Consider the following 27,938-nt stretch of genomic DNA (forward strand, 5'->3'; position numbering starts at 1 on the left):
TGGGTTCCCACAACTTCACAGAGTGACTTTTCTATTTCCACCACAACCTGAGGTCTTCCAGGTCCATGTTGGACATGAAGCACGTCTGTACTGCAGCTCTGCCTCTTCCAAGCTCCCACTGGGCCTGCAGCCTCTCAGGAGCACCATGGCAGACTGGCACAGCAACCAATCAGCTAACGTCTTCATACCAGCGCTGTCCTGATTGGCCAGGGCCCGCCTTCCCCAGAGGCTGAGATGCAGCATGTTGGCAGCCACTCTGGCACTGGGGCACTGCAGAGAAACAACGATATGAGCATAATATGAGTCTTGGATTCAGGGCATATCTCTGATACCTCTGATAATGTAATGGATTTGCATACTAAGCACCAAACCCTTATTTACTGAACGGAATACTGAATTCATCTTTAATACCTTGCATACCTTTCAATGAAGTAAAGGTTTGAAAATCCTAATTAGACTCCTACCTTATTGGGGTTCCTTCGCATGAGCAGCCTGACCACTATTTAAAAAAATATATATTTATTTATCTAGGCAAGTCAGTTAAGAACTAATTCTTATTTACAATGACAGCCTACCGGGGAACTGACTAGAGGCAGAACGACAGATTGTTACCTTGTCAGCTCGGGGATTTGATCTAGCAACCTTTCAGTTACTGACCCCATGCTCTAACCACTAGGCTACCTGCCGCCCCGAGCTGCATGTCAGCACACTGGCAGGTAGGGCAGGGAGCTGCTTCTCCTGGAAACACCTGCTAGCCAGGCCTCCTGTTCCATAGAACAGGTTGGCCTGGCCAAATATCTCATAGGAAATGGCACTGACAGCCCTGGCATCTGCCTTGCTGTAATTGATTACCACGCCCTGGCTTGGAACTGCAGTGGCCACCTTTGGAGAGAGCAAAGATGAAAAGATGTTCAGCAACTCCTGGTAGAACAATCAAAGTTTGCTTCAAAAATTGATAGATAGAAAGGGTTTATAGAAGGTATGGCTGAACCCATTTAGTCGACTGGTCGATAGGCTGTTGGTCGACTGAGATGTTTTTAGTCGAGCAGTCGCAAATATACAGTATGTTTTTATTTTATTTTTATGGCACACGGACACCTGTCTGATTCACACCTGTCTCAGTGGACTAATCCATTGTGAAGGTCACGGGGATGGCACACCAGTATCACCAGTAGTACGTTTACAGTTCTAATCTACAATGTCTGTTTGGGTACTAGAGTTTCTGTTTATGGATTCAATATATTATTATTACAGTATTTTACCATTCTCATTGTCAGAGTGGACACTGTGTTTGCGGACCGTACAACCTAGGCTACGCTTGTGAGGAATGCGTTTTGGTTTATTTAATTCCATTTACGAGTTTTGTTTGTAGCGCTCCTGTCAATGTTGAGTAAGGAAGTACACCTAACTGGCCTGCACGCAAATGTAGGCCTGTAAATGTACCCATTTGGGGATCTGATTGAGAAATATGAAGTCATTTTTTTCTTCACCTCAAACAGCAGGTGGTTTTACATATATTGAGAATGACAACAGTTCCTCAACGTTTCTCTTTCGATAGCTCCTCACGTGAAAGGGGGGTATCATGCTCTGATCCGGTGGAAACGTAATAAAGTAGGCCTACCTGATTACTTCTTATCATTTGATAGTTTACAGCTGTGTCTGCATGGAGCTCACTGACACAGGAAACTCGGGGGGCCAAGAATATTTTATACAATGTTGCAAGTTTGCTAGTGCCAGCTTCAGGCCGGACCAAGTTGTTAGTTGCTACAATGTTTCACGTTCCTTGCAGACATGCCATGCGTAGCCATTGTGATTTATACAATATTAATATTATATAATTTTTGTATTTTACCCCACAATTTCGATCTTGTCTCATCGGTGCAACTCCTCAACGCGCTCAGGAGGCAAAGGTCGAGTCATGCTTCCTCCGAAACATGACCTGCCAAACCACGCCTCTTAACACCTGTCCTCTTAACACGCAAGCCACCTGGACCAATGTGTCGGAGGAAAACTGTACAACGGGGAACCGAAGTAAACTTTTAGGCGCCCAGCCTGCCACAAGAGTCGCTAGAACGCGATGGAACAAGGACATCCCGGCCGGCCAAACCCTTCTCTAACGCCGGACGACGCTGGGAAAATTGTGCTCCGCCAAACCGGTCTCTCGGTCACGGCCGTCTGTAACACAGCCTTGGATCGAACCCAGTTCTGTAGTGACGCCTTACGATGTAGTGCCTTAGACCGCTGCACCACTAGGGAGGTCCTCCTGGCTCCCTTTTGAGTCATTTGTTTGTCTTAATAATTTGATCACAGTGTTCTTAACGCATAAGACAAGCTCAATAGCCTACATATAGTTGATTTTAATAAAACACATAGGGTGTCTGTATAAGGAAAACTGCACCTTTTAAAATTTCAACCAATCGATTGGTCAAAAGAACAGATGTATCTCAGTCGACCAAGATTTTATTTAGTAAGGGATAGCCCTAATAGAAGGGCTTGTTGTTTTGAATGTTCAGGTTGTGTTATTGTATTTCTCTGAGGATGACTACCTTAGGTGCCATCAGGCAGGAGTTGCCATATTTGTTCACCCATATAGAGTTGAAGGGCAGCTGTAGACTAGAGTCTTTCTGAGCCAAGCAGCAGCCACAGTCAGTGATAACCAGCTGGGGGCAACCATCTGCACAGTAAAGATATTAAATAACAATACGATTACTCAATGTTGGTTGAAATGAGGAAGAGGTCCAGCAGCTGCAGCACCATCAGAGAGCCCTCTCTCCTGCTGGGCACGTTCACCTCCAGGCACTGACGCAGGGTGTATGGGTAACTATGGAAACAGGGGAAGGAGAGGTTTGATCAGTATACTCTGGGGTGGGTGAATATAGAGTTGGATGAATCTGGACATAATACATAATGGGCCGGTTTCCCGGACACAGATTAAGCCTAATCCTGGACTAAAAAAACAAATGCTTTTTAGTCCAAAAGTTGAGATAAAGCTGGAGGATGGATGGAGGAGAATGATCCTTACTTCTTCATGACCAGGAGCAGAGTACGGTTGTTGCCCAGGCTCTCAGGGTCGAGTCTGGCAGGACATCAGGGTACTCCTCCTGGGCACCGGGTAGAAGGGGTACGTCCGCTGTGAACGGCCGGTACACCCTGATCACATTGGGTTAGGCAGACACGTCCCCAAAATACCTGCAAAACTAACCAACAGCTGTTCAGTCAATAGAAATCAACTTGAAAGGCACTCTTGATTGCATGCCAAAACTCAGTTTTATGTTCAGTCAATCTTTCGAGAGACAATATCAAAATATGTTGGGCTATTCTGTGTCTATTGAAAGTAAGTTGATGCTGTGACTGATTGCTGTTACTAACCCGTTTAATGCAATATGTTCCTCTTTTTCCTGTTGCCTGGTGAGAGGGCCTGCAGGGATCAGCTCCTGGGACATGGGTCTCAGAATAGCCTTGCTTGATGAACCAGCCTGCAGGGGAACAGGGAATACAATCGTATTACTATGCCAATTGCATGCTGAATACAGCCAGTATTCTACAGTAATATTTGAAAACCAAAAGTAACACACACTCCATGTGCCCCAATAATCTGTCCTTACTTGTTGTAAGAACAGGCTATAGAGAGTTTCCCTCATATTTCTTCTACCACTCCTTTTTTTTAAATCCATGAAGTTCATGATATCTGAATATGGCTGTGCAATTAAATAAACAAAAATTATTTTGACAATTGTATTATTATTTTATTGTACTACATGTCGTACTTCCTTTTGGTAGTTCGGGAAATTGTAGATCGAACTTGTAGACGGTGACAATTTTAGCATGTAAATCTTGGTGGGGCAAAAAAAAAAAGTGGGATGCATGCCATCAAAGCCACTACACAACACAACACTGAACAATACATTAATAGCACTATACCACTGCACACCTTGCTTTCAGCAGAGCCTTGTCTGACAGCGAAACAGTTCATTCAGCCTCATTTACTGCCTTTGAAAAAAACATAGCTGATATGGCTGACTTGCTTAAAGAAATGTGGAGAAATTTCTACTGACAATTGAGATGTACAAACTATGGCATAAGGGGACGACAAGCGGATAAGAGGCAATCCGCAATTTCGATTAAGACATTAATGAGCGAACTAGGACGAACGTAGTCAATGCAACTATTTGTTGACCACCTGATCATGTATCACTCCAGTGTTAATCTGCTAAATTGTAATTATTCGCTCCTTATGCCTTTTGCACACAATGTATATAGACTATTTTTTCCTTCTTTTTTTCTACTGTGTTATTGACTTGTTTATTGTTTACTCCATGTGTAACTCTGTGTTGCTGTCTGTTCACACTGCTATGCTTTATTTTGGCCAGGTCGCACTTGTAATGACAACTTGTTCTCAACTAAATCAAATCAAATCAAATCCAATTTTATTTGTCACATACACATGGTTAGCAGATGTTAATGGTTAGCAGATGTTAATGCGAGTGTAGCGAAATGCTTGCATACCTGGTTAAATAAAGGTTTTAAAAAACTATTTGTTCAGCACTTTTGAAATGTACGGCGACAGAATTCAGAACATGGGCGGTTCTTACAGTATTCTCCTTGTACACCAAGTCAGAACCATAGGTTACATTTCTCAAAAACAGGCTACAGGCTACATGTGCACCACCAAGTCAGATCAGTAGGTGAAAATAGACTAAATTATTAGGGTGAGGCACATGGTCTACTAACAGCTTACATACACTTAGTATTACTTTCTCAGCTACAGTATACATATCTCCTTGGCATGTTACATAATTTATGCAGTAGCATACAATACATTTTTGGACTCACCTTGTGTGCTGTGCACACTTGAACAGGAGGGTGGCGTGGTGGTCCTTCGTGGGCAACCTCTGTCATCAAATTCTGGCATTTTCTGGATTTATGGTGCTTCAAGACAACTGGGAACTCTGGGGGGAAAAAAGGTTGAATCATGATGATTTCAGTGATGTTCAGGTCGTAGCTCTAGAAAGAGGCCTGAGTTCACAACTTACAATTCCGAGTTGGATGAAAGTTCAAAATGTATTTTCCCAGTCGTAGCCCAGTTGTCTTGAACTCACTAGTCAGATTTTGCAGTTCCGAGTTAGCAGTTGTTTTGAGCGCTGCACAAATCATGCTTCATTGACAACATATCCAACGTTGAATGTTTATAATTTTAAACTAGGAAAAAATACCCTTAATCTTAGACTTGGGACAATAGCCACAGCCACTTCACTGAATAGCAGGCTAATGATTACTTTGAAATGCTTGCAGTTAGCCACTGATTCCTTCCAAATCACTCATTGCTGAACTTGCGATTTCTAACTTGTTTTGTAATGTTTATGTCCAATGAGCACCGAAACATTTTATCTATAATTTCTCCGCATTATTTCTCTTCATATGACAAGGATTAAAAATGATTTGCCAGTAGATTGTCGACTTGATTCATAATGATGACTACTAGCTAAGATTTTGAAGGTATGATGTTGACAGTCCAATCAAAGCTACTATAGATATAACGTGATTTGACATCAATCAATCAATCAAATGTATTTATAAAGCCCTTCTTACATCAGCTGATGTCACAAAGTGCTGTACAGAAACCCAGCCTAAAACCCTAAACAGCAAGCAATGCAGGTGTAGAAGCACGGTGGCTAGGAACAACTCCCTAGAAAGGCCAGAACCTAGGAAGAAACCAGGAACCAGGCTATGAGGGGTGGCCAGTCCTCTTCTTGCTGTGCCGGGTGGAGATTATAACAGAACATGGCCAAGATGTTCAAATGTTCATAGATGACCAGCATGGTCAAATAATAACCAATTTGGGTTCCCAATCTCTCCAAAAGAATGTGGTGATCGATGGTATCAAAAGCAGCCCTGTCTAGGAGCACGAGGACAGATACAGAGCCTCGGTCTGACGCCATTAAAAGGTAATTTACCACCTTCACAAGTGCAGTCTCAGTGCTATGATGGGGTCTAAAACCAGACTGAAGCGTTTCATATACATTGTTTCTCTTCAGGAATGCAGTGAGTTGCTACACAACAGCTTTTCCCATTTTTTTTTTTTAAGAAATGGGAGATTCGATATAGGCCGATAGTTTTTCATATTTTCTGGGTCAAGGTTTGGCTTTTCAAGAGAGGCTTTATTACTGCCACTTTTAGTGAGTTTGATACACCTGGTGGATAGAGAGCCGTTTATTAGGTTCAACATAGGGGACATCCTTTTTTCTGTCACCAATGACCTTGAACCTTCTTAGATGGGCATTTCTAATGTAACTCTATGGCAGCACCCAAGAGGCTAGAATTTTAGAGTGCTAACCTTAGACTTGGCGGTGACATAATCTCCATGAGTGACAGAACACTGAGCCAATCACGGCGCAACACTCCGTATTTTCTGCTGGCTTTCCCCACCACAACAGGAAGCACTGTTCTAGGCTGAAACACCTGCATTTTGGAGCTGCCTTACTCAAGAAAACAAAAAAAAGAGACAATGTTTGTATGTGGCTTTATTAACTCAATGTTATATATATATTTTTTTATTTATTTTATTTTTACATTGTTTGCAAACTGATATGTGACACATATTAATGCCAAAATAACATGCAAAACAGGCAAGCCCAAATAAATGTGGGTTTCATAACAGGTGGTGCAGCCAAAATGATGGGTCTCCACTGCTTGTAGATCAACTTGTAGCTATTAAAAATATTGCCAGACCATTACTCTGTCCAGCTATCTGATTGGCGTTATTAGATACTGTTTGGCTTAGAAGAGAATTTTCGGGAATTGAGGAAGTATCGACAAGTTAATAATGTTGGCCGAAAATTATCTTCTACGCCAAACAGTATCTATTAACGCCTTTCAGACAGCTGGAACAGATATGTTATGACTAGGCAATCTTTTTTCATAGCTACAAGTTGATTAAACAAGTTCTATCTACAATTTCTGAACTATCAAAAGGAAGTATGACATTTAGTATGACCTCAAATCTGCTAGTTAATCAACGTGCTGCCTAGCTAAGACTTCACTCCAGTGTTCGATCCATTGCAGTGATCTTACTACGGAGCTCGGCTATAACTAACTACAGCTATTTTTATTGTATATAATTGCTGCCTAAAGCCATGTTGTTATTTACCTGGATTTCCTGGCATGTCACAGCACTACATTTGTCGTTGAATCAAACCCACCCCACACCAAAAGCACCACTTTATTTCTTGGCAAACCGTTGCTCCCCAAACCTCCTGAATCCACCGGACTGCAGCTGCGTAGCAATATCACTCAACAACGTGTGGTAATATCGGTACCGAACTGGTAGGAAAGTTTGAGGCTGAACGGTGTGGACTGGTTGTCCTACACAAAGACACTCACCTTGGAACTTTGCTGTTTAGTAACCTAACTGGAAAACTGACCGTTCCAACTCCACCCCTCTGCTGATGGCATGTTTTACAGACATGCTTTACCAATAAAGCAAGTTTTATACTTTCTCCATCAGTCCTCGTCGTTCATAAGATCCACAAGGACAAATCGTTATGTAAACGAACTAGAACATACAGAGGCATCCTTGTTACAGTCACCGGACGTTATTTTGTTACTTGACCTGTTTTATGATTAAAGAGACAATTGAAAGTGCTACAATTACAATTTTACCGGCGTCAGCAAATTATGCAAATAGGCCTAAAAACGATTGAAACTTTACTCAATTGTCCTAAAGCACTTTAATATTTTTGAGTAATATATCAAGTATTTTTAACATTGATACTTGCAAATAGTCATACACATGCAAATAGTAATAGTGAGCTGTGTAGCCAAATATAATTTGATGTAATCTACTGTATTTCCAACACTTGTTAGAAAACACATTGAGTCATTTTCCTAATTTCTGAGACACAAGTCAATATCCACTGGCATTATCTAATACTAATAAATTGTCTAGTAGTCTTATTGGAAGTCTAACATTCTTCATGTATGTGGCTAGGGGTTATTGACATTTCATGGACTTATGAATGATTCCTGTTTTTCATCTTGTCTTGTGAATACTATTATGACCCATTCTGTGTAGTGAACATGGTCTTTTTCTTCAGGTCTTCAGGTCCAAATGACACAGGAAGCAGCTCTCCTACAGTCATTTCCACATAAGACCCATCAGGCTTGGATAGGTACACGGACCACTGATCACCAAACTACAAGGGAAAAGTTAGTTGGATTACTTGAGGTTGTTCATGTTCCATTCATTTTAAATCCACAGTAGATGTAGGTTTCCTGGATTAGACCTTGGATCCATTCTCAATGCAGTCTTTCCCATTCCCTTTCCATTTGACTTCAATTACTTTTTGACAGCACCCCTTTTGATTTTAACAAACCTTTTCATACATATTTCCTCGTGGAAGAAGTGGTCAGAAAGTGACGTTTTGGTCCTGAATGCCAAAACATTCAGAAAATAAATGGGCTCAAAGTTGACCCATTTTGCATACCCCACCATACCATGAGACATCCATGTTTTTCATCACTGGAAAAGATAAATGGTTGAGTTTGAGATCATTTAAAAGTTTACAAACTGCGTTGTCAAACTATTTTATATTTTCTTGACATTTTTTTAATTTAATTTTTTTATTTTTTAAATCAAAAAACTCTGTTTGTAAGCTTTTAAATGAGATCAATCTCAAACGTTGATCTTTTCCAGTGGTGATGAAGACATGGATGACTCATGTTATGGTGGGTATGCAAAATAGGTGAACTTCTAGTACCTTCATCTCTTGAATGTTTCGACATTCAGCTCCAGAAAGTCACTTTCTGAGCACTTCTACAACGAGCAAATATCCATGGAATGTTTTGTTCAAATCAAAAGGGGGTGCTGTCAAAAAGTGATTGCATAAAATTGTTTTTTACCATGCGATCATTCACAGATCATTGACAAATCCAAGTTGTATAAATAATCGACTTACCTCTCGCATGAACTGTCTGCAACCTCCACATGGTGAGATGAACTGGTCTTCCAGGTCACTACAAAATCAATTATATCATCAGCCAACATTTGCCCGCAGTGGTGACTTTCAGTACTGTGTTGTTAACCAATATTTTATGTTGACAATAATACAGTGTAGTAGTATTTAAACACTTCAGGGAGATCACCTCATAGGAGTAGAATGTTTTAACCATCTACACACTCTGACGGGCAGCAGAACCCAGTGAACTCAAACAATTTCATGTAAAAGTGTTATGTAGTCTGATGAACTCAACGGGACGAAATATAACTGAATCAATAATTATTTTGGATCAACTGTTGTTTACTCGGAAACAAGGCAAAGTTCAGGAATACTGCACCTGGCAATGGCAATAGTCTTGAAACGTCTGTATCCCTCGGAAACAGCTTTTGCAATAGTTGTTCTCTCTGCACAGAGACCAAGGTTGTAGCTTGCATTTTCTACATTGCATCCTGTTAAGAAATAAGGAGGATGCTTTAGTTAATGTTTTCTGTGTTCGTAAGAGCTCCCGGAATGTCTGGAATGGTATCAAATCAAATACAGAACACGTCTTCATCCTTAACAACACTATAAAAGTATTTTAATGAATCTCAATGATCATTCTTGATTCAGATAACACTTAGAGGGTTAAATGTGATGCTGCTGAGGGCAGTCTGACTGTCATATATTGTTATTGACTTTTCATATTGTAGGACCTGCACTAAACAGGAATGTAAATCATCAGGAATATAGATATTCTTTATATTTGTACATCTCTGGACTAGTCGTACAGGCATATATATATATTTTTTTTACGTTGACATTTTAGTCATTTAGCAGACCCTCTTGACTCGGAGCAGTTAGGGTTAAGTGCTTTGCTCAAGGGCACATAGACAGATTTTCACCTTTCGACCTTTCGGTTACTGGCCCGTTGTTGTTAACCGCTAGGCTACCTGCCTCACCTGACCCACCCCTCTCTGACAGGATTAACCATAAACAATCTAAATGCTAATGTGTCAAAAATATATATTTTAAATGAAACAGAAAATTATACTACAAGTTAGTCTCGACCAGGCCATTGTTATATCATTCAAAGCAAAACAGGATAAAAAAACAGTATTAAAACAAGGTTTAGACCTACTTAAAACATTTTTTTTGGAATAGATTAGAATAATTAGTTCTGTAGAAAGCCTTCAGTGCAAAATATACACGAGGAGGGATTCTTACTTTTAAGTAAAGAGAATTCTGTGTCCACAGTGGACAAGATGTTTGATTTACCAAGCCTTTACTCTACTGAGGACTTGCATTGCAATCACTTAACATTGCAGTGCCAATGAATGCAACAAATGTAACATTGCCTTGGTCTTAACAACCAATGTCATAGTATCAATACTAATAATTACTAAGCGCACAGGGAAATCAAAACATTGGCACCACTGACCAACCTGTACAATAGTCAACATTGTGAGAAATGAATCTAATGAAACACCTAAATACTTTTTGGGGGTCAAAAAGTAGGAACGTCTAAACAATCTAAACGCTAATGTGTCAAAAAATATTTTTAAAAATGAAACAAAAAACTATACAACAAGTTCATCTTGACCAGGCCAAACATTAAAAAGAAAAATATTCTGTCTGTGCAGTAGTTCAACAGGCACAGGAGTTTTTGATCGCAAACATGTTTTACCAATATTGAATCAGGAAAATGCTGTTTGTATCCACTGATGGTGGCCAGACCAGCCACTCTGACAACAAGAAACTTTATAACTTTTTATTCTCCTTTTAGTAATTCCATTCCTATACAGAAAGCAGATATTCTAATTCATTGTTGATAACAATGATATAAGCAGTCATGACTGCGCTGTTGGGCTTTAATCAAGCAGTCTGAAGAGTTAAATCTGAAGAGTTAAATACACAACATACTGTACCAAATAAATCAATGGAACCATTTTATCAGCCCCCAACCCATGTATTATTATTATTATATTATTTGTAAGCCCCTCACCTGTGAAAACGGTTCCATCATGTGCCAACAGGGCTGCCCCCACCCGGAACTTGCTGTAGGGACAGTAGGCAAACTCTTTGGCCCCCTGGGACTGGTAAATAAGAGGTTTAATCCAATCCTCATTCTCTTCTTCACTCGAGTGATTGCTGGCTTCTGTGTCTGCTTCGTCGACCCTGAGCTCATTGATCCTGAGGTCTGTCATAACAACACTTTCTTTGTCAGTGTCTGTGCTGTATCTGTGTCCGTGTGAGAGTGTGTTGAGAGAGAGAGTTAAGAGGTAGAAATAGAGAGGGGATTGATTGACAGCTGTAGATATAAAAGCAGGTTTTTAAGAGCCACATGAAGTGGTGCTGTGTGTTTGGTGCCTACGATACCTGTAAAGACATAGTTTCAAATCAAATCAAACCTTATTTGCCACATGCGCCGAATACAACAAGTGTAGACTTTGTACAACAAGTGTAGTGCTTACTTACAAGCCCTTAACCAACAGTGCAGTTCAAGAAGAAAATATTTACCAAGTAGGCTAAAATAAAAAGTAATAATAAAAAGTAACACAATAAGAATAACAATAACGAGGCTATATACAGGGGGCACCGGTACCAAGTCAGTGTGCAGGGATAGAGTAATGGCTTGGGGGTAGAAGCTGTTGAGGAGCCTTTTGGTCCTAGACTTGGCGCTCGGGTACTGCTTGCCATGCGGTAGCAGAGAAAACAGTCTATAACTTGGGTGACTGGGGTCTGACAATTTTATGGGCTTTCCTCTGACACGCCTATTATATAGGTCCTGGATGGCAGGAAGCTTGGCCCCAGTTATATATTGGGTACTACCCTCTGTAGCGCCTTACAGTCAGATGCTGAGCAGTTGCCATACCAGGCGGTGATGCAACTGGTCAGGATGCTCTCGATGGTGCAGTTGTAGAACCTTTTGAGGATCTGGGGGCCCATGCAAAATCTTTTCAGTCTCCTGAGGGGGATTTTCTTTTTCCCGTGCCCTCTTCACGACTGTCTTGGTATGTTTGGACCATGATAGTTCGTTGGTGATGTGGACATCAAGGAACTTGAAACTTTCGACCTGCTCCACTAAAGCCCAGTCAATGTTAACGGGGGCCTGTTCGGCCCGCCTTTTCCTGTAGTCCACGATCAGCTCCTTTGTCTTGCTCACATTGAAGGAGAGGTTGTTGTCCTGGCACCACACTGCCAGTTCTCTGACCTCCTCCCTATAGGCCGTCTCATCGTTGTCGGTGATCAGGCCTACCACTGTTGTGTAGTCAGCCAACTTAATGATGGTGTTAGAGTCGTGTTTGGCCACGCAGTCGTGGGTGAACAGGGAATACAGAAGGGGACTAAGTACACACCCTGAGGGGCCCCAGTGTTAATGATCAGCGTGGCAGACGTATTGTTGCCTACTCTTACCACCTGGGGGCGGCCCATCAGGAAATCCAGGATCCAGTTGCAGAAAGAGGTGTTCAGTCCCAGAGTCCTTATCTTAGTGATGAGCTTCGTGGGCACTATGGTGTTGAACGCTGAGCTGTAGTCGATGAACGGAATTCTCACATACAGTAGGTGTTCCTTTTGTCCAGGTGAGAAAGGGCGGTGTGGAGTGCGATTGAGATTGCATCATCTGTGGATCTATTGGGGCGTTATGCGAATTGGAGTGGGCCTCGGGTTTTCGGGAGGATGCTGTTGATGTGAGCCATGACCAGCCTTTCAAAGCACTTCATGGCTACCGACGTGAGTGCCACGGGCGGTAATCATTTAGGCAGGTTACCTTTGCTTCTTTGGGCAAAGCGACTGTGGTTGTCTGCTTGAAACAAGTAGGTATTGCAGACTCAGTCAGGGAGAGGTTGAAAATGTCAGTGAAGACACTTGACAGTTGGTCCGTGCATGCTTTGAGGACACATCTTGGTAATCTGCCTGGCCCAGCGGCTTTGTGAATGTTGACCTGTTTAAAGGTTTTGTTCACAACAGCTACCGAGAGCGTTATCACGTTACTATTGCTTCTGTGTTTGCCCTCTACTCAGAGCCAGGACCATATATTTAGAGTGTTGGACCAACTTTTAAACATTCAGTTACATAGCAATATAGAAATATTTCCCATGTAATGTTAATGGGGTGCTAACATGATTGCCATAGAATGTTTGTAGCATCATGTAAATGAATATAATGCAGAAACCTCAATGGCCCAGCTCTCTATAAATACATGACTCTGCTCAGAGTCACAGCCACTGCTCTTGTTCATATGGTTTCAAACTGTGGCAAGCAGGGGTGGAATAGGACTCATTTAGGAACCCCTCTCATCCCTGTGTGAGGCATCTTTCTGGGACATTGGTCTTGATTCAGTTGATGGGGTTGTCATTGTTTCTCACTTTAGTGTAGACTCCTGGGAAGTAAGGGTTGGCACGCTGACTTCCCATGAGTTTCCATTGCAGATAAGGAGTCTGCCCGAGTCACCCTTGTGGAGGAAATTAATGAATTACATGCTATGCAGTTTAATTAGACATACTATGCTGTTTTTACTTAGAGAATTGTCCATTGTTTAACAGTATAGTTTTTATTTATTATACTATATTCTCATTGTAGAATAATAGTGAAGACATCAAAACTATGAAATAACACATGGAATCATGTAGTAATCAAAAAAGTGTTAAACAAATCACAATATATTTCACTTGTGCAGTTCTTCAAAGTAGCCACTCTTTGCCTTGATGACAGCTTTGCATACTCTTGGCATTCTCCCAAACAGCTTCATGAGGTAGTCACCTTGGAATGCATTTCAATTAAAAGGTGTTAAAAGTTCATTTGTGGAATTTATTTCCTTCTTAATGCATTTGAGTAAATCAGTTGTGTTGTGACAGGTTAGGGCTGGTTTTCAGAAAATAGGCCTATTTGGTAAAATACCAAGTCCATATTATGGCAAGAACAGCTCAAATATGCAAAGAGAAATAACAGTCCGCCATTACTTTGAGACATGAAGGTCAGTCATTCTAGAAAATGTCAAGGACTTTGAAAGTTTCTTCAAGTGCAGTCGCAAAAATCGTCAAGCGCTATGATGAAACTGGCTCTCACGAGGACCGCCACAGGAAAGGAAGACCCAGAGTTACCTCTGCTGCAGAGGATAAGTTCATTAGAGTTAACTGCACCTCAGATTGCAGGCCAAATAAATGCTTCACAGAGTTCAATAACAGACACATCTCAACATCAGCTGTTCCGAGGAGAATCAGGCCTTCATTGTCGAATTGCTGCAAAGAATCCACTACTAAAGAAAACCAATTAGAAGAAAATAGTTGATTGGGCCAAGAAACACGAGCAATGGACATTAGACCAGTGGAAATCTGTCCATTGGTCTGATGAATCCAAATTTGAGATTTTTGCTTCCAACCACCGTGTCTTTGTGAGACGCAGAGTAGGTGAACAGATGATCTCCACATGTGTGGTTCCCACCGTGAAGCATGGAGGAGGAGGAGATGTGATTGTGTGGGGGTGCTTTTCTGGTGACACTGTCAGTGATTTATTTAGAATTCAAGGCACACTTAACCAGCATGGCTGCCACAGCATTCTGCACATCCCATCTGGTTTGTGCTTAGTGGGACTATCATTTGTTTTTCAACAGGACAATGACCCAAAATGCACCTCCAGACTGTGTAAGGTTTATTTGACCAAGATGGAGCGTGATGGAGTGCTGCATCAGATGACCAGGCCTCCACAATCACCAGACCTCAAACCAATTGAAATGGTTTGGGATGAGTTGGACTGATGAGTGAATGAAAAGCAGCCAACAAGTGCCCAGCATATGTGGGAACTCCTTCAAGACTGTGGAAAAGCATTCCTCATGCAAAGCTGTCATCAAGGTAAAGGGTGGCTACTTTGAAGAATCTAAAATATATTTAGATTTGTTTAACACTTTTTTATTTACTACATGATTCCATATGTGTTATTTCATCATTGTGATGTCTTTACTATTATTATACAATGTAGAAAATAGTAAAAATAAAGAAAAACCCTTGAATTAGTCAGTGTGTCCAAACTTTTGACTGGTACTGCATGTTCATATTTTTTGCTGATGCAGGCTTGTCTGTGACTTAGTCATAAGTCTGGGTGTACAGATAAGAGTTGTTTGGGTGCGACCACAGTATGTGGCATCCTGTTTCCACAATCTACAGGAATTTAGCTGTGTGGAAACATGCGGGAATTGTTGATCTTGTTGAAATTGTTGAAATACTCCATTTTAAAAAAATCTTATAATAAAGTTGTTGTTTGAAAGAATCTGCAGTCTCTCTTCCTATATAATTTCTACTATACCCTGTAGAACAATAACACAAAATACACAATAGTGAACAAAAGCTCTGGTCCTTTTGTGCTACAAAGGAACTGTTAGTAACTTCTGACCAACTCCATCCGCTCAAACTCAAGCCAAGAACTGACCCTCTCCATCCGCTCAAACTCAAGCCAAGAACTGACCCTCTCCATCCGCTCAAACTCAAGCCAAGAACTGACCCTCTCCATCCGCTCAAACTCAAGCCAAGAACTGACCCTCTCCATCCGCTCAAACTCGAGCCAAGAACTGACCCTCTCCATCCGCTCAAACTCGAGCCAAGAACTGACCCTCTCCATCCGCTCAAACTCGAGCCAAGATTTGACCCTCTCCATCCGCTCAAAATCGAGCCAAGATTTGACCCTCTCCATCCGCTCAAACTCAAGCCAAGAACTGACCCTCTCCATCCGCACAAACTCAAGCCAAGAACTGACCCTCTCCATCCGCTCAAACTCAAGCCAAGAACTGACCCTCTCCATCCGCTCAAACCCGAGCCAAGAACTGACCCTCTCCATCCGCTCAAACTCGAGCCAAGAACTGACCCTCTCCATCCGCTCAAACTCGAGCCAAGATTTGACCCTCTCCATCCGCTCAAAATCGAGCCAAGATTTGACCCTCTCCATCCGCTCAAACTCAAGCCAAGAACTGACCCTCTCCATCCGCACAAACTCAAGCCAAGAACTGACCCTCTCCATCCGCTCAAACTCAAGCCAAGAACTGACCCTCTCCATCCGCTCAAACTCGAGAACTGACCCTCTCCATCCTCGAGCCAAGAACTGACCCTCTCCATCCGCTCAAACTCGAGCCAAGAACTGACCCTCTCCATCCGCTCAAACTCGAGCCAAGAACTGACCCTCTCCATCCGCTCAAACTCGAGCCACCCTCTCCATCCGCTCAACTGACCAAGAACTGACCCTCTCCATCCGCTCAAACTCGAGCCAAGAACTGACCCTCTCCATCCGCTCAAACTCGAGCCAAGAACTGACCCTCTCCATCCGCTCAAACTCGAGCCAAGAACTGACCCTCTCCATCCGCTCAAACTCGAGCCAAGAACTGACCCTCTCCATCCGCTCAAACTCGAGCCAAGAACTGACCCTCTCCATCCGCTCAAACTCGAGCCAAGAACTGACCCTGAAACCCTCTCCATCCGCTCAAACTCGAGCCAAGAACTGACCCTCTCCATCCGCTCAAACTCGAGCCAAGAACTGACCCTCTCCATCCGCTCAAACTCGAGCCAAGAACTGACCCTCTCCATCCGCTCAAACTCGAGCCAAGAACTGACCCTCTCCATCCGCTCAAACTCGAGCCAAGAACTGACCCTCTCCATCCGCTCAAACTCGAGCCAAGAACTGACCCTCTCCATCCGCTCAAACTCGAGCCAAGAACTGACCCTCTCCATCCGCTCAAACTCGAGCCAAGAACTGACCCTCTCCATCCGCTCAAACTCGAGCCATCCGAACTGACCCTCTCATCCGCTCAAACTCGAGCCAAGAACTGACCCTCTCCATCCGCTCAAACTCGAGCCAAGAACTGACCCTCTCCATCCGCTCAAACTCGAGCCAAGAACCCTGATCCCTCAAACTCCATCCGCTCAAACTCGAGCCAAGAACTGACCCTCTCCATCCGCTCAAACTCGAGCCAAGAACTGACCCTCTCCATCCGCTCAAACTCGAGCCAAGAACTGACCCTCTCCATCCGCTCAAACTCGAGCCAAGAACTGACCCTCTCCATCCGCTCAAACTCGAGCCAAGAACTGACCCTCTCCATCCGCTCAAACCAAGAACTGACCCTCTCCATCCGCTCAAACTCGGAAGAACTGACCCTCTCCATCCGCTCAAACTCGAGCCAAGAACTGACCCTCTCCATCCGCTCAAACTCGAGCCAAGAACTGACCCTCTCCATCCGCTCAAACTCGAGCCAAGAACTGACCCTCTCCATCCGCTCAAACTCGAGCCAAGAACTGACCCTCTCCATCCGCTCAAACTCGAGCCAAGAACTGACCCTCTCCATCCGCTCAAACTCGAGCCAAGAACTGACCCTCTCCATCCGCTCAAACTCGATCCGCTCAAACTCGGCCAAGAACTGACCCTCTCCATCCGCTCAAACTCGAGCCAAGAACTGACCCTCTCCATCCGCTCAAACTCGAGCCAAGAACTGACCCTCTCCATCCGCTCAAACTCGAGCCAAGAACTGACCCTCTCCATCCGCTCAAACTCGAGCCAAGAACTGACCCTCTCCATCCGCTCAAACTCGAGCCAAGAACTGACCCTCTCCATCCGCTCAAACTCGAGCCAAGAACTGACCCTCTCCATCCGCTCAAACTCGAGCCAAGAACTGACCCTCTCCATCCGCTCAAACTCGAGCCAAGAACTGACCCTCTCCATCCGCTCAAACTCGAGCCAAGAACTGACCCTCTCCATCCGCTCAAACTCGAGCCAAGAACTGACCCTCTCCATCCGCTCAAACTCGAGCCAAGAACTGACCCTCTCCATCCGCTCAAACTCGAGCCAAGAACTGACCCTCTCCATCCGCTCAAACTCGAGCCAAGAACTGACCCTCTCCATCCGCTCAAACTCGAGCCAAGAACTGACCCTCTCCATCCGCTCAAACTCGAGCCAAGAACTGACCCTCTCCATCCGCTCAAACTCGAGCCAAGAACTGACCCTCTCCATCCGCTCAAACTCGAGCCAAGAACTGACCCTCTCCATCCGCTCAAACTCGAGCCAAGAACTGACCCTCTCCATCCGCTCAAACTCGAGCCAAGAACTGACCCTCTCCATCCGCTCAAAGAACTGACGAGCCAAGAACTGACCCTCTCCATCCGCTCAAACTCAGCCAAGAACTGACCCTCTCCATCCGCTCAAACTCGAGCCAAGAACTGACCCTCTCCATCCGCTCAAACTCGAGCCAAGAACTGACCCTCTCCATCCGCTCAAACTCCAAGAGCCAAGAACTGACCCTCTCCATCCGCTCAAACTCGAGCCAAGAACTGACCCTCTCCATCCGCTCAAACTCGAGCCAAGAACTGCCCTCTCCAGAACTGACCAGAACTCTCCATCCGCTCAAACTCGAGCCAAGAACTGACCCCTCTCCATCCGCTCAAACTCGAGCCAAGAACTGACCCTCTCCATCCGCTCAAACTCGAGCCAAGAACTGACCCTCTCCATCCGCTCAAACTCGAGCCAAGAACTGACCCTCTCCATCCGCTCAAACTCGAGCCAAGAACTGACCCTCTCCATCCGCTCAAACTCGAGCCAAGAACTGACCCTCTCCATCCGCTCAAACTCGAGCCAAGAACTGACCCTCTCCATCCGCTCAAACTCGAGCCAAGAACTGACCCTCTCCATCCGCTCAAACTCGAGCCAAGAACTGACCCCTCCATCCGCTCAAACTCAAGCCAAGAACTGACCCTCTCCATCCGCTCAAACTCGAGCCAAGAACTGACCCTCTCCATCCGCTCAAACTCGAGCCAAGAACTGACCCTCTCCATCCGCTCAAACTCAAGCCAAGAACTGACCCTCTCCATCCGCTCAAACTCAAGCCAAGAACTGACCCTCTCCATCCGCTCAAACTCGAGCCAAGAACTGACCCTCTCCATCCGCTCAAACTCGAGCCAAGAACCATCCGCTCAAACTCGGAACTGACCCTCTCCATCCGCTCAAACTCAAGCCAAGAACTGACCCTCTCCATCCGCTCAAACTCAAGCCAAGAACTGACCCTCTCCATCCGCTCAAACTCGAGCCAAGAACTGACCCTCTCCATCCGCTCAAACTCGGGCCAAGAACTGACCCTCTCCATCCGCTCAAACTCGAGCCAAGAACTGACCCTCTCCATCCGCTCAAACTCGAGCCAAGAACTGACCCTCTCCATCCGCTCAAACTCGAGCCAAGAACTGACCCTCTCCATCCGCTCAAACTCGAGCCAAGAACTGACCCTCTCCATCCGCTCAAACTCGAGCCAAGAACTGACCCTCTCCATCCGCTCAAACTCGAGCCAAGAACTGACCCTCTCCATCCGCTCAAACTCGAGGCCAAGAACTGACCCTCTCCATCCGCTCAAACTCGAGCCAAGAACTGACCCTCTCCATCCGCTCAAACTCGAGCCAAGAACTGACCCTCTCCATCCGCTCAAACTCGAGCCAAGAACTGACCAAGAACTGACCCTCCATCCGCTCAAACTCGAGCCAAGAACTGACCCTCTCCATCCGCTCAAACTCGAGCCAAGAACTGACCCTCTCCATCCGCTCAAACTCGAGCCAAGAACTGACCCTCTCCATCCGCTCAAACTCGAGCCAAGAACTGACCCTCTCCATCCGCTCAAACTCGAGCCAAGAACTGACCCTCTCCATCCGCTCAAACTCAAGCCAAGAACTGACCCTCTCCATCCGCTCAAACTCGAGCCAAGAACTGACCCTCTCCATCCGCTCAAACTCGAGCCAAGAACTGACCCTCTCCATCCGCTCAAACTCGAGCCAAGAACTGACCCTCTCCATCCGCTCAAACTCAAGCCAAGAACTGACCCTCTCCATCCGCTCAAACTCAAGCCAAGAACTGACCCTCTCCATCCGCTCAAACTCAAGCCAAGAACTGACCCTCTCCATCCGCTCAAACTCGAGCCAAGAACTGACCCTCTCCATCCGCTCAAACTCGCCAAGCCAAGAACTGACCCTCTCCATCCGCTCAAACTCGAGCCAAGAACTGACCCTCTCCATCCGCTCAAACTCGAGCCAAGAACTGACCCTCTCCCGCTCCGCTCAAGAACTGACCCTCTCCATCCGCTCAAACCAAGAACTGACCCTCTCCATCCGCTCAAACTCGAGCCAAGAACTGACCCTCTCCATCCGCTCAAACTCGAGCCAAGAACTGACCCTCTCCATCCGCTCAAACTCGAGGCCAAGAACTGACCCTCTCCATCCGCTCAAACTCGAGCCAAGAACTGACCCTCTCCATCCGCTCAAACTCGAGCCAAGAACTGACCCTCTCCATCCGCTCAAACTCGAGCCAAGAACTGACCCTCTCCATCCGCTCAAACTCGAGCCAAGAACTGACCCTCTCCATCCGCTCAAACTCGAGCCAAGAACTGACCCTCTCCATCCGCTCAAACTCGAGCCAAGAACTGACCCTCTCCATCCGCTCAAACTCGAGCCAAGAACTGACCCTCTCCATCCGCTCAAACTCGAGCCAAGAACTGACCCTCTCCATCCGCTCAAACTCGAGCCAAGAACTGACCCTCCGCTCAAACTCGAGCCAAGAACTGACCCTCTCCATCCGCTCAAACTCGAGCCAAGAACTGACCCTCTCCATCCGCTCAAACTCGAGCCAAGAACTGACCCTCTCCATCCGCTCAAACTCGAGCCAAGAACTGACCCTCTCCATCCGCTCAAACTCGAGCCAAGAACTGACCCTCTCCATCCGCTCAAACTCGAGCCAAGAACTGACCCTCTCCATCCGCTCAAACTCGAGCCAAGAACTGACCCTCTCCATCCGCTCAAACTCGAGCCAAGAACTGACCCTCTCCATCCGCTCAAACTCGAGCCAAGAACTGACCCTCTCCATCCGCTCAAACTCGAGCCAAGAACTGACCCTCTCCATCCGCTCAAACTCGAGCCAAGAACTGACCCTCTCCATCCGCTCAAACTCGAGCCAAGAACTGACCCTCTCCATCCGCTCAAACTCGAGCCAAGAACTGACCCTCTCCATCCGCTCAAACTCGAGCCAAGAACTGACCCTCTCCATCCGCTCAAACTCGAGCCAAGAACTGACCCTCTCCATCCGCTCAAACTCGAGCCAAGAACTGACCCTCTCCATCCGCTCAAACTCGAGCCAAGAACTGACCCTCTCCATCCGCTCAAACTCGAGCCAAGAACTGACCCTCTCCATCCGCTCAAACTCGAGCCAAGAACTGACCCTCTCCATCCGCTCAAACTCGAGCCAAGAACTGACCCTCTCCATCCGCTCAAACTCGAGCCAAGAACTGACCCTCTCCATCCGCTCAAACTCGAGCCAAGAACTGACCCTCTCCATCCGCTCAAACTCGAGCCAGAACTGACCCTCTCCATCCGCTCAAACTCGAGCCAAGAACTGACCCTCTCCATCCGCTCAAACTCGAGCCAAGAACTGACCCTCTCCATCCGCTCAAACTCGAGCCAAGAACTGACCCTCTCCATCCGCTCAAACTCGAGCCAAGAACTGACCCTCTCCATCCGCTCAAACTCGAGCCAAGAACTGACCCTCTCCATCCGCTCAAACTCGAGCCAAGAACTGACCCTCTCCATCCGCTCAAACTGAGCCCTGACCCTCCATCCGCTCAAACTCGAGCCAAGAACTGACCCTCTCCATCCGCTCAAACTCGAGCCAAGAACTGACCCTCTCCATCCGCTCAAACTCGAGCCAAGAACTGACCCTCTCCATCCGCTCAAACTCGCCAAGAACTGACCCTCTCCATCCGCTCAAACTCGAGCCAAGAACTGACCCTCTCCATCCGCTCAAACTCGAGCCAAGAACTGACCCTCTCCATCCGCTCAAACTCATCCGCCAAGAACTGACCCTCTCCATCCGCTCAAACTCGAGCCAAGAACTGACCCTCTCCATCCGCTCAAACTCGAGCCAAGAACTGACCCTCTCCATCCGCTCAAACTCAAGCCAAGAACTGACCCTCTCCATCCGCTCAAACTGACCCCCTCTCCATCCGCTCAAACTCGAGCCAAGAACTGACCCTCTCCATCCGCTCAAACTCGAGCCAAGAACTGACCCTCTCCATCCGCTCAAACTCGAGCCAAGAACTGACCCTCTCCATCCGCTCAAACTCGAGCCAAGAACTGACCCTCTCCATCCGCTCAAACTCGAGCCAAGAACTGACCCTCTCCATCCGCTCAAACTCGAGCCAGAACTGACCCTCTCCATCCGCTCAAACTCGAGCCAAGAACTGACCCTCTCCATCCGCTCAAACTCGAGCCAAGAACTGACCCTCTCCATCCGCTCAAACTCGAGCCAAACTGAATCCGCTCAAACTCGACCTGACCCTCTCCATCCGCTCAAACTCGAGCCAAGAACTGACCCTCTCCATCCGCTCAAACTCGAGCCAAGAACTGACCCTCTCCATCCGCTCAAACTCGAGCCAAGAACTGACCCTCTCCATCCGCTCAAACTCGAGCCAAGAACTGACCCTCTCCATCCGCTCAAACTGACCCCTCTCCATCCGCTCAAACTCGAGCCAAGAACTGACCCTCTCCATCCGCTCAAACTCGAGCCAAGAACTGACCCTCTCCATCCGCTCAAACTCGAGCCAAGAACTGACCCTCTCCATCCGCTCAAACTCGAGCCAAGAACTGACCCTCTCCATCCGCTCAAACTCGAGCCAAGAACTGACCCTCTCCATCCGCTCAAACTCGAGCCAGAACTGACCCTCTCCATCCGCTCAAACTCGAGCCAAGAACTGACCCTCTCCATCCGCTCAAACTCGAGCCAAGAACTGACCCTCTCCATCCGCTCAAACTCGAGCCAGAACTGACCCTCTCCATCCGCTCAAACTCGAGCCAAGAACTGACCCTCTCCATCCGCTCAAACTCGAAGAACTGACCCTCTCCATCCGAACTGACCCTCTCCATCCGCTCAAACTCGAGCCAAGAACTGACCCTCTCCATCCGCTCAAACTCGAGCCAGAACTGACCCTCTCCATCCGCTCAAACTCGAGCCAAGAACTGACCCTCTCCATCCGCTCAAACTCGAGCCAAGAACTGACCCTCTCCATCCGCTCAAACTCGAGCCAAGAACTGACCCTCTCCATCCGCTCAAACTCGAGCCAAGAACTGACCCTCTCCATCCGCTCAAACTCGAGCCAGAACTGACCCTCTCCATCCGCTCAAACTCGAGCCAAGAACTGACCCTCTCCATCCGCTCAAACTCGAGCCAGAACTGACCCTCTCCATCCGCTCAAACTCGAGCCAAGAACTGACCCTCTCCATCCGCTCAAACTCGGGCCAAGAACTGACCCTCTCCATCCGCTCAAACTCGAGCCAAGAACTGACCCTCTCCATCCGCTCAAACTCTCTCCATCCGAGGCCAAGAACTGACCCTCTCCATCCGCTCAAACTCGAGCCAAGAACTGACCCTCTCCATCCGCTCAAACTCGAGCCAAGAACTGACCCTCTCCATCCGCTCAAACTCGAGCCAAGAACTGACCCTCTCCATCCGCTCAAACTCGAGCCAAGAACTGACCCTCTCCATCCGCTCAAACTCGAGGCCAAGAACTGACCCTCTCCATCCGCTCAAACTCGAGCCAAGAACTGACCCTCTCCATCCGCTCAAACTCGAGCCAAGAACTGACCCTCTCCATCCGCTCAAACTCGAGCCAAGAACTGACCCTCTCCATCCGCTCAAACTCAGAGCCAGAACTGACCCTCTCCATCCGCTCAAACTCGAGCCAAGAACTGACCCTCTCCATCCGCTCAAACTCGAGCCACCCTCTCCATCCGCTCAACTGACCCTCTCCATCCGCTCAAACTCAGCCAAGAACTGACCCTCTCCATCCGCTCAAACTCAAGCCAAGAACTGACCCTCTCCATCCGCTCAAACTCGAGCCAAGAACTGACCCTCTCCATCCGCTCAAACTCGAGCCAAGAACTGACCCTCTCCATCCGCTCAAACTCAAGCCAAGAACTGACCCTCTCCATCCGCTCAAACTCAAGCCAAGAACTGACCCTCTCCATCCGCTCAAACTCAAGCCAAGAACTGACCCTCTCCATCCGCTCAAACTCAAGCCAAGAACTGACCCTCTCCATCCGCTCAAACTCAAGCCAAGAACTGACCCTCTCCATCCGCTCAAACTCAAGCCAAGAACTGACCCTCTCCATCCGCTCAAACTCGAGCCAAGAACTGACCCTCTCCATCCGCTCAAACTCGAGCCAAGAACTGACCCTCTCCATCCGCTCAAACTCGAGCCAAGAACTGACCCTCTCCATCCGCTCAAACTCGAGCCAAGAACTGACCCTCTCCATCCGCTCAAACTCGAGCCAAGAACTGACCCTCTCCATCCGCTCAAACTCGAGCCAAGAACTGACCCTCTCCATCCGCTCAAACTCGAGCCAAGAACTGACCCTCTCCATCCGCTCAAACTCGAGCCAAGAACTGACCCTCTCCATCCGCTCAAACTCGAGCCAAGAACTGACCCTCTCCATCCGCTCAAACTCGAGCCAAGAACTGACCCTCTCCATCCGCTCAAACTCGAGCCAAGAACTGACCCTCTCCATCCGCTCAAACTCGAGCCAAGAACTGACCCTCTCCATCCGCTCAAACTCGAGCCAAGAACTGACCCTCTCCATCCGCTCAAACTCGAGCCAAGAACTGACCCTCTCCATCCGCTCAAACTCGAGCCAAGAACTGACCCTCTCCATCCGCTCAAACTCGAGCCAAGAACTGACCCTCTCCATCCGCTCAAACTCGAGCCAAGAACTGACCCTCTCCATCCGCTCAAACTCGAGCCAGAACTGACCCTCTCCATCCGCTCAAACTCGAGCCAAGAACTGACCCTCTCCATCCGCTCAAACTCGAGCCAAGAACTGACCCTCTCCATCCGCTCAAACTCGAGCCAAGAACTGACCCTCTCCATCCGCTCAAACTCGAGCCAAGAACTGACCCTCTCCATCCGCTCAAACTCGAGCCAAGAACTGACCCTCTCCATCCGCTCAAACTCGAGCCAAGAACTGACCCTCTCCATCCGCTCAAACTCGAGCCAAGAACTGACCCTCTCCATCCGCTCAAACTCGAGCCAAGAACTGACCCTCTCCATCCGCTCAAACTCCCTCTCCAGCCAAGAACTGACCCTCTCCATCCGCTCAAACTCGAGCCAAGAACTGACCCTCTCCATCCGCTCAAACTCGAGCCAGAACTGACCCTCTCCATCCGCTCAAACTCGAGCCAAGAACTGACCCTCTCCATCCGCTCAAACTCGAGCCAAGAACTGACCCTCTCCATCCGCTCAAACTCGAGCCAAGAACTGACCCTCTCCATCCGCTCAAACTCGAGCCAAGAACTGACCCTCTCCATCCGCTCAAACTCGAGCCAAGAACTGACCCTCTCCATCCGCTCAAACTCGAGCCCCTCAAGAACTGACCCTCTCCATCCGCTCAAACTCGAGCCAAGAACTGACCCTCTCCATCCGCTCAAACTCGAGCCAAGAACTGACCCTCTCCATCCGCTCAAACTCGAGCCAAGAACTGACCCTCTCCATCCGCTCAAACTCGAGCCAAGAACTGACCCTCTCCATCCGCTCAAACTCGAGCCAAGAACTGACCCTCTCCATCCGCTCAAACTCGAGCCAAGAACTGACCCTCTCCATCCGCTCAAACTCGAGCCAAGAACTGACCCTCTCCATCCGCTCAAACTCGAGCCAAGAACTGACCCTCTCCATCCGCTCAAACTCGAGCCAAGAACTGACCCTCTCCATCCGCTCAAACTCAAGCCAAGAACTGACCCTCTCCATCCGCTCAAACTCAAGCCAAGAACTGACCCTCTCCATCCGCTCAAACTCAAGCCAAGAACTGACCCTCTCCATCCGCTCAAACTCAAGCCAAGAACTGACCCTCTCCATCCGCTCAAACTCGAGCCAAGAACTGACCCTCTCCATCCGCTCAAACTCGAGCCAAGAACTGACCCTCTCCATCCGCTCAAACTCGAGCCAAGAACTGACCCTCTCCATCCGCTCAAACTCAAGCCAAGAACTGACCCTCTCCATCCGCTCAAACTCGAGCCAAGAACTGACCCTCTCCATCCGCTCAAACTCGAGAACTGACCCTCTCCATCCGCTCAAACTCGAAAGAACTGACCCTCTCCATCCGCTCAAACTCGAGCCAAGAACTGACCCTCTCCATCCGCTCAAACTCGAGCCAGAACTGACCCTCTCCATCCGCTCAAACTCGAGCCAAGAACTGACCCTCTCCATCCGCTCAAACTCGAGCCAAGAACTGACCCTCTCCATCCGCTCAAACTCGAGCCAAGAACTGACCCTCTCCATCCGCTCAAACTCGAGCCAAGAACTGACCCTCTCCATCCGCTCAAACTCGAGCCAAGAACTGACCCTCTCCATCCGCTCAAACTCGAGCCAAGAACTGACCCTCTCCATCCGCTCAAACTCGAGCCAAGAACTGACCCTCTCCATCCGCTCAAACTCGAGCCAAGAACTGACCCTCTCCATCCGCTCAAACTCGAGCCAAGAACTGACCCTCTCCATCCGCTCAAACTCGAGCCAAGAACTGACCCTCTCCATCCGCTCAAACTCGAGCCAAGAACTGACCCTCTCCATCCGCTCAAACTCGAGCCAAGAACTGACCCTCTCCATCCGCTCAAACTCGAGCCAAGAACTGACCCTCTCCATCCGCTCAAACTCCCAAGAACTGACCCTCTCCATCCGCTCAAACTCGAGCCAAGAACTGACCCTCTCCATCCGCTCAAACTCGAGCCAAGAACTGACCCTCTCCATCCGCTCAAACTCGAGCCAAGAACTGACCCTCTCCATCCGCTCAAACTCGAGCCAAGAACTGACCCTCTCCATCCGCTCAAACTCGAGCCAAACTGACCCTCTCCATCCGCTCAAACTCGAGCCAAGAACTGACCCTCTCCATCCGCTCAAACTCGAGCCAAGAACTGACCCTCTCCATCCGCTCAAACTCAAACTCTCCATCCGCTCAAACTCAAGAACTGACCCTCTCCATCCGCTCAAACTCAAACTGACCCTCTCCATCCGCTCAAACTCAAGCCAAGAACTGACCCTCTCCATCCGCTCAAACTCGAGCCAAGAACTGACCCTCTCCATCCGCTCAAACTCGAGCCAAGAACTGACCCTCTCCATCCGCTCAAACTCGAGCCAAGAACTGACCCTCTCCATCCGCTCAAACTCGAGCCAAGAACTGACCCTCTCCATCCGCTCAAACTCGAGCCAAGAACTGACCCTCTCCATCCGCTCAAACTCGAGCCAAGAACTGATCCGCTCAAACTCCATCTCCATCCGCTCAAACTCGAGCCAAGAACTGACCCTCTCCATCCGCTCAAACTCGAGCCAAGAACTGACCCTCTCCATCCGCTCAAACTCGAGCCAAGAACTGACCCTCTCCATCCGCTCAAACTCGAGCCAAGAACTGACCCTCTCCATCCGCTCAAACTCGAGCCAAGAACTGACCCTCTCCATCCGCTCAAACTCGAGCCAAGAACTGACCCTCTCCATCCGCTCAAACTCGAGCCAGAACTGACCCTCTCCATCCGCTCAAACTCGAGCCAAGAACTGACCCTCTCCATCCGCTCAAACTCGAGCCAAGAACTGACCCTCTCCATCCGCTCAAACTCGAGCCAAGAACTGACCCTCTCCATCCGCTCAAACTCGAGCCAAGAACTGACCCTCTCCATCCGCTCAAACTCGAGCCAAGAACTGACCCTCTCCATCCGCTCAAACTCGAGCCAAGAACTGACCCTCTCCATCCGCTCAAACTCGAGCCAAGAACTGACCCTCTCCATCCGCTCAAACTCAAGCCAAGAACTGACCCTCTCCATCCCCTCAAACTCAAGCCAAGAACTGACCCTCTCCATCCGCTCAAACTCAAGCCAAGAACTGACCCTCTCCATCCTCTCAAACTCAAGCCAAGAACTGACCCTCTCCATCCG

General features: G+C 47.5%; 1 protein-coding gene and 2 pseudogenes across 1 annotated transcript; all 3 read right to left on the reverse strand.

Moving 5' to 3' along the window:
* Positions 1-31: 31 nt before the first annotated feature.
* On the reverse strand, positions 32-503 carry LOC118359989 (serine/threonine-protein kinase PINK1, mitochondrial-like; annotated as a pseudogene).
* Positions 261-7,286, reverse strand: LOC118359987 (serine/threonine-protein kinase PINK1, mitochondrial-like; annotated as a pseudogene).
* On the reverse strand, positions 6,504-12,957 carry LOC118359988 (cytidine deaminase-like). Its single transcript, XM_035738970.2, has 4 exons — positions 10,978-12,957; positions 9,334-9,445; positions 8,955-9,012; positions 6,504-8,192 (listed from the first exon to the last, which is right to left on the reverse strand). Exons 1-4 carry the CDS (start codon positions 11,177-11,179, stop codon positions 8,052-8,054), a joined length of 513 nt encoding a protein of 170 aa, XP_035594863.1. The 5' UTR covers positions 11,180-12,957; the 3' UTR covers positions 6,504-8,051.
* Between the last annotated feature and the right edge of the window lie 14,981 nt (positions 12,958-27,938).

Source organism: Oncorhynchus keta, chromosome 27 (assembly GCF_023373465.1).
Source record: "Oncorhynchus keta strain PuntledgeMale-10-30-2019 chromosome 27, Oket_V2, whole genome shotgun sequence".
Taxonomy (NCBI): domain Eukaryota; kingdom Metazoa; phylum Chordata; class Actinopteri; order Salmoniformes; family Salmonidae; genus Oncorhynchus; species Oncorhynchus keta.

What these genes read in the sequence shown, in the direction of transcription:
- LOC118359988 (XM_035738970.2), bottom strand. Translation starts at nt 11,179, where the DNA reads ATGACAGACCTCAGGATCAATGAGCTCAGGGTCGACGAAGCAGACACA. An exon ending in AAGACTATTGCCATTGCCAG is followed by an intron (nt 9,013 to 9,333) that starts GTGCAGTATTCC and finishes TTGATTTTGTAG; the next exon opens with TGACCTGGAAGACCAGTTCA. An exon ending in GCAGACAGTTCATGCGAGAG is followed by an intron (nt 8,193 to 8,954) that starts GTAAGTCGATTA and finishes TTTCCCTTGTAG; the next exon opens with TTTGGTGATCAGTGGTCCGT.